We start from the raw sequence: 11,775 nt of genomic DNA, 5'->3' as shown, positions 1-11,775 counted from the left end.
CACAACGCATTGGAATACGTTTAGGTACTAGCTTGAATCAAATCTGTTGTTAAAAATTCCATTTCTACATGAGGCTACAGTGGAAAAACACACTCTTTTGTTAAAAAAAAATTACACAAAACCCTGTCCCCTACTACAGGATTAGGTGCCACCATTCTGCTTCAGTAAGCCCAGGTACTTCTCCACCATCAGAATGTGGTATTTTCTCTCTCACCTCATCTCTCTTCAACCCTTATAATGGGGTGAAGTGAAGTGAAAGTCACTCAGCCATGTCCGACTCCTTGCAACCCCATGGACTAGCAAATCCATGAAATTCTCCAGGCCAGAATACTGGCCTTTCTCCAGGGGATCTTCCCAATCCAGGGATCAAACCCAGGTCTCCCACATTGCAGGCTGATTCTTTACCAACTAAGCCACAAGGGAAGCCCAAGAATACTGGAGTGGGTAGTTTATCCTTTCTCCAGCGGATCTCCCCAATACAGGAATCGAACTGGGGTCTCCTGCATTGCAGGCAGATTCTTTACAAACTGAGCTATCAGGAAAGCCCATATATAATGGGGTAGGAATGAGGAAGCTGATGGCAGAGGGGTTAAGTTACATGGCCAAAGTAGCATTAAGTGACCAAAAGTCCATACTCTAAAGCTAAACCACTTAACCACTATTCCAGATGGTCTCCATTAGGCTGTAAGCTCTGTGAGGAAGGGGCTGGTCAGTCTCTTTCACCATTGTATACCTAGCATTTGGCTCATGCTTAGCAACAGAAGCTCAAATATTTATTGAATATTGAATAGTCTCAGCTCAGACTTAACTCTAATTCATTCATAGATCCGCACTGAGAGAGCACTCACAAACAGCAAATTAGATCACAAAGAGGAAGAAAATGTCTTCCAGTCTGATGGGAAATAAGTAGCTGCATCTGTAGAATTAACTTTTCTTTGAGTGTTTCCCCCCAGAAATAGAGGATCTTCCATCAACCCTGCTTCAGTTCCATTAAAGCAAAATTACTCTTATTGCCTCCTTATTCATATACCAGTTATAGTGCAGCCTCTAGGAGATGGCAGAGTGCAAACAGAAATTAAGTATGGACAGCTTTTGCAAAATGACAGTTGTAAATGATTTCTGACAGGATCATCAACGGGTACTCAGAGCAGTTTTCCAAACATCAGATATGCTTTTAACAAAAATGTAACATTCTCTACCCTCAAAGAGTAAGTGCCACCTACTGGGTAGTCCTAACCTAGTATTTTTTTTTTTTTTTTTGTCATCAGCCAGTATTGGTACCTTTTTGACAAAACAGTTATATATCCAGAAATTTCTGCACAGGTGAAACAGCCATCATTCCCAGGAGATAAAATATTTTGTCATCCATGCCTGGAGTAGCCAGGAGGGTTAGTCTGGAGGATATAGAACTCTAAAGAGGGGTGAGCAGAGGGAAAATGCTGTGGAATTCTGTAAAGAATGAAACGAAATCCAGGAGTAAGCTTTAATCAGCTCTGTGTACACAGATTTCTTAGAAGCCATGGAAGCTATAAAGCAATTAGAGTTGAGAAAGTTCCCCACTCTGCATCAAAGCCACTTCAGTGAAAGCATTCATGTAAAAGCTCATACTTTCCAGACCTCATACCCTCAATCCATAATGCTTTCATTCCCATCAAAGCCTCTAGGGAAAGCCTGATTCAGCACATTTCAACGTATTCTAACATGAGCTTGAGTGAACAGGGAGAACGTGTTTTCTGTTCCAGGGCACGGTTTCTTCCAGGGTGTTTCAGTTTATAGCTGCCATTTAGCAACTCCAGGTACTTTCACTAGCTGATCTTTAGTCTAGTTTGCTATATTGACTTCTACCCAAACATTAAAACTTTTAAAAAATCAGTAACTCATTTTTGTTCTTTCAGCTCCTTTGAAGATTATGAAACAGAAGAGCCTCCCTCTCCCTCTGAAATTGGAAACAAGGGCAATAAAATAGTGACCTCAAGCCTTTCAGAGAAATGTGGAAAGCTTCAGTCAGTGGATGAAGAATAGTTGCCAGTGGCTACATGAAAGGGAGATACGTATTTCAAAAAAAATGTTTTTGTGAAGAGATGCTCTAGTTTGCATATTGCATTTTAAAAGCTTTGATTTCTGCAAGTGTGTATCTGCACTAGGAACTTTTTAACGTTTTTGAGCAATAGCTCTGGATACACATACCCAATTTGGGAGACTCCTCCAGTTTGCCTCAAACCTCCTACAGAGCTTTTCCTCAGAAGCAAATGATATATACATCACCTTCCAACATCTGTGAATCAGCACTCTTCACCCTGAATGTACCAAGGATCTCTTGGGGACAGTGCCAAGCACGGCTCTCTGCACAAAAGCAGAAGTTGCCTCTGTTGTCCAGTATCGCTGAGGCCCATCAGGGCTCCTATGGAGCCCAGAAGAAACCTTCACTTGCAGAAAACTTGAGTCAAGAAATTCTGGAACTTGAAAAAGCAGTCAGGGCCTCCAGAACTGAATTAGCCCTGGTAATAAAAGCACTGCCAAAACATCTCAGAGACTTCTTTTAATTGTATGTGTACTGGAGTTCAAAGATCTTGAACTTAATGTAATTTCACAATGACCTGCCAAACTGCTAGTCACTTTACATCCTCAGGTATTGTAACCACTGGGCCTTCCAACCTTGCTAGCAAGCTCTAAACCCTCCCCCCATCCTGACTGTGGATCTTATATAAAACCTGAAGAAAAACTTAACTGAGGACAAGTGCAGAATATGACTCCTAATTGGGAGGGAAAAAAGTTTCCTTTTAACTCTTAACATTTGTAGCAAATTATTGAGTGATTTATTAATCTAAAAATTAGTGTCCCATCTGTACTTCATATCAGAAAGCCTACTTGAAGGCTTAAATAATTATATATGAAAATTCTTACTAGACATATTCATCACTGAATATTAGACTAGGCTAACAGTAAAGGCCTCTATCTCAACATTATTCTTTCGTGTTGAAAAATAACGTATTCAAAATACTGCATCCACTTCAGTATTTATCACAAAAATGGGAGAAAACAGAGATGCTACCCATAAAAGAAAGCAACTTCATGCTTACTAGAGAGCAGACGTGGTTATTACAGAATACTGTACTTTTCAGCAAACCACAAGGCTAGTCAAATCTCACAATATTGAAGACAAATTGAAAATAAACTATTAAAAAGGATGGAAATTTCTGCTAGTATAAAAGAAACCTCCCAGAAACTTAATATCCACCTCTGTATAAAGTCATTGAAGTTTTTCCCTGGATTTTTTAACCACAAGTCCTAAATGTCAGAATAGCTCCCTTTCCACCCCACATTGGTTCCCTTGCTGGTGTGAAGGCCAAACTTTTGAAATAATCAAACATTGGCAAAAAGTGGAGAAAAGGAGAATCTAGGAAATGTACCATCAACTCGTACAGTTATTAATAGATTTAGCAATCCTTTTGTCAGTATCCTCCCAGTTTCCTGTTGTTTTACCTTCATGATCAGAACTGACGTTCAATTTAACTATTATAGAAAAAACTTAGTTTCTAATAGCTCACAAAGAAATAAAACCTTAAAAGTGACTAAATTTTTAGGAAATACTACATGCAGTAATCTAAACACATTGGAAATTAGGATTAAAGGTATTTTTGTAGTACATAAAATTTGCCATCTACCCCATCCAGCCTTTACAAGGAAACAAATTTTTTTCAGATAAAAAATACTCAAATGGTAATTAGAAGTTAGATATGGTTTATAGGTTTTAGCCGTAATGGTCTAAACTATTTCTAAGACTCAGCAAAAATTCAGTTTTTCAACACACATTTGTTTTTTTTTTTAAACTACATGGCTGTACTTTACCTTGTTTCTCCTTACTGAAGTCATCTTGCTTTCATTTTGGTCAATATTTGGTTTCAAAAGCCTGTAATTATTATAAAAGTATAGCTACCAGTATCATTCCACTTAAGCGCTTTTAATTTAGGTCATCCAAAGTAACACATTTTCAGAAACAAGAATGTGTTTCACTGTATTCCCCTCTTAGTATTAAATATAAGAAATGTGAATTCTGAGGAACTAAAATAGGGTATATTTGACTTTCTGGTAAAGATCATGCAGAATATAATCATTATTGCCCAACTGGAAATTTCAAGTTGTTACAATATCCAAGATTCCTTGATAAAAGTTAAATTGAAGGTATGACCTTAAAGCTAGTCAATGATATAAGTTTCAGAGCTTAACATTAACTGCCAAGGTAATCAAACTAATGAAATTATGTGTATTTTCCCTGCATCTTATCTATGTCATTGTGTACTGTTCAAAGTGTTTCTAAAACTCTAGACTGATCAAATGAGAGAAGTCATTTGCTCAACTTTGGAAATGTTATGGTGTGTTTGGGTGGAGAAGCCTGCATGATTTAACTTTTGTTTTTCCCTTTTTGCAAAACTAAATAAAGTTGTCAAATACACACTTTTGGTTTTAATGACACTTGCAACTCATTTTTATGTTTGAAAAGAGTAGCATTATAAACAAGCTTGAGTTTCAAAGAAAGTAACTCTTTGAACCTCTGGGAAAACTTTATAAAGAAAGATATGGAAAGATAACACCTCATATTAAGAAGTCATTTCCTCTGGGGATGGGAATTTGGGTTTGGGAATGAGAAGTTCACAAGATCAAAGGAGAATTTAGCCTTATATATTGTTTAAAGAATATGTAATTGTTATTTGGATACCTAAATTTTTTTTAACAAAGAGGGAGGAAAAATACCATCCACACTTTAGATTCCAATTCTAAACTGTGAACTTAGTATTTTCTAAAACATTTTATATTTTTTGCCTATAATACATGGAAAATTTTATTTTTCATCTGTTATGAAACTTTTACTTTGCTTTAGTCACCATCAAGTTGTTTTAAGAAAACTAAGAACACAGTGAAGAAATTCTGTATCCTAGAACTGTACTGCCTCTATGTTTAGAGGTGTAGACCTATGGAAACTAATCAAAACGATTAGTTCTACAACTGTCAGCTGTAAAACGTCTATTACCTAAGGTGAAAGATCATTGGATCACTTATGGTAATTACAAGGAATCAAAAAAAACAAATGAAGATGAGTCATATTAAATGCTGTTATTGTTTTGGTGCTTTTAAATCCTGTTGAAGTAAATCCAATTACTTCAGTAATAATTTCTCAATTATCCATTGTTAGCCATTGGTCAGCATTCCTAAAAATAATTCACCATATAAAGAAAAACAACATAAAAATCAAGGCACAGTAATTAATTACTCTTCCCCAAACGTATATAATACAGGCCATTCAAAGCATGCTATCCCAAACTCCTCAGTATTCTACAACATAGAATTAGAAAACTAACATTTATTGATAGATTTAAGGTGTAATACAGGTTTCCAAAAGTGTGGCAGTGAGAATACCAGCATAAAAAAGAGAAACTTGTGCTAAAAACAACCTGAATTCATCATTGGCAATATTACATAACAATCAAGGCCCTCACATACTAATGATTTTCACTTTGTCTATATTGCCAACCTCCCATGCATCAAAAAACACGAAACTAAGATTATCAAACTTGGGAAGCAATAAAGTACTCAAGGAATTTTAAGATCATAATATTAGGAAACTTTGGGAGATTTGCAAAATATATTCTAATCATCCATGTGTACAATCTCGTTATTTCTAGTCATTTTTGCAGTGATCATTAGTGAATAAAGAACAGATTTACAAGTTTATATAGCAGGGCATCTGCATCCAACGTAAAACTGTTACAAACTTTAGGCAAATACATGTTTCATAAGACACTGCTAACACTCAGAGGAATTAAATAAAATTCCAAAACTTGGAAAGCAAATAAAGACAAGACAACTAAGAAGCATTTTCCACCATTTACTCTTGTTATCAAAAATAGTTCAACTCTTCTTGCAAAACAAAAACAAAATAGTACATACTGGACACATACATCACATTTTTCTTCCTATGGCTTTAGCCCACCCCCACCCCACCAAAAGAGACAAAAAAAAAAAAAAAAAGCCCAACAACAACAAAAACAACTCTACCTGACCACATTCACAGAAAATGACACCAGGATACACTACAAAACAGAAGGAGGTGTCATCTGCTCTGTGTCCAAAGGGTTCTTCTCCATGTCTCGTACTAGGTGAGTAACCATCATTGAACATGCTGTGTGCCAAATCAAAACATAACTTCAGCATATGTCAGATCTCAGAAAAGATGGTGAACGTAGTAGAAACTGAAAATTTTCCAGCAGTATTTTTCTTTAAATAAGCACTGTCAAAGCAGCAACTCTTCTTTTAAATCATAAGGTCATTGCTTTACAACCTAGTCAGTCCTTGTTTTATTTGGGCTGTGTGTGCTATTTCAAGCAACTGACTAGATTTCCCTTCAAAAGAATGTTTGTGACTCACTTACCTCCCCCATAAAAATTACAGGGAAGACAAGGATTTAAACTGAAACATAGTTTGTGCTTTACATGCAAAAGAGTATTCTAAAGAAAATCCAACTAGCTTCAAACCTACCTAAATGCACAGGCTTCATAAAAAGGCATTTTTATTAGGCCTCTATAAAGAAGTCTCCACAACAAATAGCACCCTATTAAAAAAAAAAAAAAAAAGGAAAAAGCATCTCCAAACTAAAGTCTGCGGCAAACTATTAGAGGAAACAAAAAATCACTTTGAAGTGGCCAGTGGCAATAGGTATAGTGCATAAATCTGAGTAAGTTTTGGAGCATTATTCCAAAATTATTTTAAGTAAATCCCAATTTCTAAATAAAACATTTGTATAATTTTTTAAAATTCTGTCACATAGTATAGTCTAAATTCAATTACCTTCAGAATAAAACTACTCTTCTCCACTTCATTTATCTAATCAGAACATTGCTCAAAGTGAAGGAAAGATTTAGAGTTTTTCCCCTAGAAATGAGTCAGACTTAACTAAAAATGGGATTCAACTCAGAAGAGTTTTGTGGCATGAACAGCTTAAACATCCACAGTCTGACAGAATTTCAGTTTGTTCACTTTTAAAAGACAGATTTTTTTCAACATTCTAATGAGGGGCAAATTTTCTTTCATAATACTGCTGATTTAAAAACTGCTACATACACCAGTAGCCAATTTTCATGATCAGAAATGGTATTATGTCAGTACAAAGGTTGAGCTGGACACATCAGCTTTTCAACAGGAGAAACATCAATGGCATCTGAAGGTAGCACTGAGTCTCCTGAACAAACTAATGGCTACTCTTCCACAAAATATGAGCACAATCCTTATGGACTGACTAGATACCACTTCCTTACATTTAATCATAAACTTTGATTATGCACAAAGCATGACCATAAACAATGAGGTTAATGTTATTTTCCTTGCCAAAGTTCATTTTGTATAAATCAGTTGCATCAGCATTTGTTCTCAAACTATGAGGTTCTGTAAGAACTAAGGACATATAGTTGTAGGGTTACTCCTCCATTATCTGCAAACTATTTCCCCGACACTAACACATATAACTTAGCAATGAAAACACTTGATACAAGTGATCTATATGCAGGAGCTCCGGCAAGTTAAACCAACAAAACCATAGCTGCCGTAAAACTGTAGCTATTTTCCTACCAGAGGTAGGTTTAAAGACCCACTGATTTAACAGTCGAATCTCATGTCTATAGCTTCATCCAAACTTTTATCATCATGTGTACTGGCAGCTAAAAACGTCGTTACTGGGGACCCTGTGACATTAATTACACTGGTGCTGGTACTAGCATTGCGCACAGCAATGCTAGTCACATTAATGCCCAAAGTGAGCCTGGTCTGCTCCAAAGCCTTTTCTGGCACAGCAAATGCCTCCAGCTTCTTCTCCCCATTGGCCATATAGGAGTTTTGGCAGCCACGACATATACAATCTAAGCAGGCTTTGCGGTTAGAGTAGCAAGGGCAGCGTTGGCCGCGGCATGTAAGAACACTTGGATTTTGAGTAGCACGCCCACATTTACATCCTTTCTTTTCCTGGGGCTTTTTATACACAGTCTTGGTAGGACTTCCTGGCATAAAATGATGACTGGGAATCTTTTCCTTTACTGTTTTGTCTTTTTTAAGAATACCTGGCTTGGTTTTAGAGTGAGATTTCTTGGATCCATGTTCATGACTCTTTTTCATGCTTTTAGTAGATAAAAGCACAGTTTTGCTGATTTTGGGTGTTGTGCCTCCATTGGGAACAGTTGCTATAGGCTGAAGAGAAATTTTGCTCTCCCGTTTCACTGTCACAGGAGCAGATGCCCCCAATGTTGGGCCTCGGATAATGGTAGAAATTGGAAGTGGTTGAACTTTCTCACTGTCGCTTTCTGACCTGGATCGTTTTCTATTCAGTTTTGCTACCTTCGGAGTTGCTGCTGTACACGATAACCCATGAAGTGCAGGACTGGTGGACATAAAAACATTATGGCTAAGAGACTGGGAAGAAAGCTGCAGAAACGGTCCATTGGATACAGTGGCTTCCAAGTTGGGCTGCAAATTAGGGCAACAAACTTCTGTGTTTGAAACAGTTTCTAAGCTGCGGAGTACTTCCTCAACACTCAATAACAGAGAGTCACCAGGTTTTATATCTTCACTGAAACTGCAAATATCAATGCCTGTGGAACATAAGTCAGAGGCTACCGTGTCACAGACAGGTGGCAAACTGTCAGACAGATCTTCAGTTTTTATGTCAACAGTGTTACATACATCAATCGTATTTGAATGTTCAGGTGAAGGAATATTTATACCAAATCTATCTATTGAAAGCCCATTGTAAGTAGGCAAACCATTGATAACAGAACTGCCAATAGCAATGCTGAGGGTGCTTTCAGATATTGGAGATAAACTAGCTTGAGGATCAGTTGTGGGTTCTGAGGTTGAAGGTAAGGGGGAATGTGTCAAACACAAAGTAAAGGATGAATCTGAGGGTTTTTCCGTCTCCTCACCAAACAAGGATCCATCATTAAGCAAAGCCAAAATATCAGAAGAACAGTCGACTGCTTCTATTATATCCCGTGCCAATGCAGTCTGTGTTATATATTCACATAGTTTTTTGTAGCAGTTCACTAGGATGCTTAACTGCTTGTTTTCCTCAAACTGCTCATAGTCTTTGCACCAGCTACATGAAGGTTTCATCATCATTTTCTTGCCTTTACAACTTTTGCAGACATAGTGTTGGCAGGTTGAGTTGGTGGGTGCAATAGGATCTTGTAGCAAATGTCCTAAGAGGGAAAAAGGAAGAAAGCAAAGATTTTAGTAAAATAAATTTATAATTTTATATACTGAAGTTGAGATTATAAGTAATCTATTAAAATTAAGATGGATTAAACTCACCAGACAACAAAACAGGATACAAAAAAACGTATCTTACAGGAAACAGAAAAATATTCAATAGCTCACTTCATTTCCATGCTATATTCCCCATTTCTTTTTCTCAAACAATCTTCCTCTGTCTGTTTCTCCCCCAAAATGGTATATTCTGGCTCACTTTCTTACTCTCTTCTCCAAAGGCTATAAAGAGGTGGAGATCAGTCACTGAAAGTACCAACCAGGCTTATAACCCTTGGGACCTCAACCTACTGCAACAATTGTCTAGACACTGGGAAAAAGATAAGAGCAAGAGTTAATTCCTATTCTTATTCTTACTCATTTCTCTTCCTTAAACTGAATGTTTTGTTTCATTTGACAGATTCAGTTAGGTAATGACAGGCCAACTATTTCCTGGAAATCTTTTGAGGCCTTGTGGGTAGATAAACAAAGCCCCCCAAAAAAGGTTAGTCCTTGCCTCATCAGAAATTGTTTGAGGTTATTCATTAATCATCAGTACAAAAGCGTCTTCACGAAAAAAGTATAACTGCAAGCCATGTTACTGTATATACTAATCATAAACTAGAAAAGAGATGACCAAAATATAGTTATGATGAAAAAGAACTATATTCATTTATTTAAAAAAAGGAAATACTACTAAATCCTTTTACAGAAGATCAAAATACAGTAACAACAAAAAGAACTATATTTAAATGTAGCTTAAAAAAAATTAAGTAAAAGAATTTAATATTGGGCTCAAAATTTTGTCAGAATAGAAAATGACCATGGTCAAGTATCCAAGTACAGCAATATAATATAAAAGTGAAAGTGGGGAGGGGGAGTGAAAGTGATTACTCAACTTGATCGAACTCCTAAATTATAAATGACCTATACAAAATGAATCAGAAAGGGGGAAACAACTAGATCCAGTCCCTATCTCTACCCTTAGTCCCCAAAGAAACAACTGTTCACTGCTTTCCAATTCAGGACAAATAATAATGAACTCAAAGCAGCATTTGTTTTCTCATAAACATTACATAATTTAAGATTGAGACAAAAGGTACTTCTGGTTATAGATGGTGAAATCAGCAAACCCTCTCCCTTAAAAGCAACTATAAACCTGAAAATTTTTGACAGAGAGTCATTTTCACAACCAAAGACATAAAACCATCTGAGAAGCATTTATGTGTGAAACCTGCTGAATCTCAGGTGAGAACAGTGGGGATCTGTGGGGTTCTGCTCTAGGGCTCCCCAACCACCCAGCTCCATCGGTGTTTACCCTGTGAGAACAGGAAGCTGCTAAGATGGAAGAGGATTCATTCAGGACACAAATACTAACTTAAAAGTAGATCACAGACATAAATCTATGCTGAAAGTCAGAAGCAGAAGAAAATGGAGGGAAAAAAACTGTGACTTTGGGTTGGGCAGTGTCAGACGTGTCATCAAATGCACAAAAAGAAAAAAACTGTCAACTGTGAACAGTTGACTACATATTCAAAAAATAAAAATACTTGTGCTTCAGAAGTCACCATTAAGAAAACAAGAAGATAATCCACAAAATGATGAGAAAAAAATATTTGCAAACCATACATCTGATAAAGAGCTTAAAAAACTTCATATAAATCAATAAAAAGACAATTCAATTTAAAAATCAAACAAAATTTGAATAAACATCTCACTAAATAAAACATGAATATTTAATAAGCATATAAAAATATGCCAAATATATTATTAAAACTATGACACACTGCTATACACCTACTAGTATGGATAAACTCAAAATGACAGATAATATCAAGAGTTGACCAAAATGTAGAGAAAACAGAATCCTTCTGTATCACTGGTAAGAATATAAAATGATAAATCACACTGGGAAACAGTCTGGTAGTTTCTTTAAAAGTTAAACATACACTTACCATACAAAGCAGCAATTCTACTCCTAGGAGCCTACTCAAAAACAAATGACATACATCCAAATAAAGAGATGTTTGTGAATAGGATTGAACCCAGGTCTCCCGCACTGCAGGCAGATTCTTTACCAGCTAAGTCACAAGGAAAGCCCAAGAATACTGGAGTGGGTAACCTATCCCTTCTCCAGGGGATCTTCCCGACCCAGGAATCAAACTGGGGTCTCCTGCATCACAGGCACAAAACCAACTGAGCTATCAGGAAAGCCCATTATTCGTAATAGACAAAAACAATCCAAATGTCCATCAACTAGAGAATAAACAAACTGTGATATATTCATACAAAAGAATAATGCTTAGCATTTATGACAACTATTGGTACATGCCACATCATGATGAACTTCAGAAACATTATGTTAAGTGAAAGAAGGCAGATACAAAAGCATACATTGTTGTGTTATCCCATTTATATAATGGCTTCCCTGATGACCCAAAGGGCTTCCCTGATGGCTCAGAGGGTAAAGAATCTGCCTGCAATGCAGGA

At 36.6% G+C, this 11,775-nt stretch overlaps 2 protein-coding genes across 6 annotated transcripts in view; one reads left to right on the top strand and one right to left on the bottom strand.

Moving 5' to 3' along the window:
* Positions 1–4,453, top strand: part of PPP2R3A (protein phosphatase 2 regulatory subunit B''alpha) — a 233,067-nt gene extending 228,614 nt beyond the window's left edge. For all 5 annotated transcript variants that reach the window (XM_070794422.1, XM_070794418.1, XM_070794439.1 and 2 more), the window contains one exon: positions 1,896–4,453. In XM_070794422.1, coding sequence (XP_070650523.1) covers positions 1,896–2,022 — 127 coding nt within the window. In that variant the 3' untranslated portion in view covers positions 2,023–4,453. The remainder of the gene's footprint in view (positions 1–1,895) is intronic.
* An 886-nt stretch (positions 4,454–5,339) lies between these two features.
* Positions 5,340–11,775, bottom strand: part of MSL2 (MSL complex subunit 2) — a 31,583-nt gene continuing 25,147 nt past the window's right edge. Inside the window, exon 2 of the mRNA XM_019962108.2 lies at positions 5,340–9,239. Coding sequence (XP_019817667.1) covers positions 7,648–9,239 — 1,592 coding nt within the window. The 3' untranslated portion in view covers positions 5,340–7,647. The remainder of the gene's footprint in view (positions 9,240–11,775) is intronic.

Source organism: Bos indicus, chromosome 1, assembly GCF_029378745.1.
Source record: "Bos indicus isolate NIAB-ARS_2022 breed Sahiwal x Tharparkar chromosome 1, NIAB-ARS_B.indTharparkar_mat_pri_1.0, whole genome shotgun sequence".
In the NCBI taxonomy this organism is placed as follows: Eukaryota; Metazoa; Chordata; class Mammalia; order Artiodactyla; family Bovidae; genus Bos; species Bos indicus.
The sequence above is the reverse complement of the archived record's forward strand: the minus strand, read 5'-3'. Positions and strand labels throughout refer to the sequence as shown.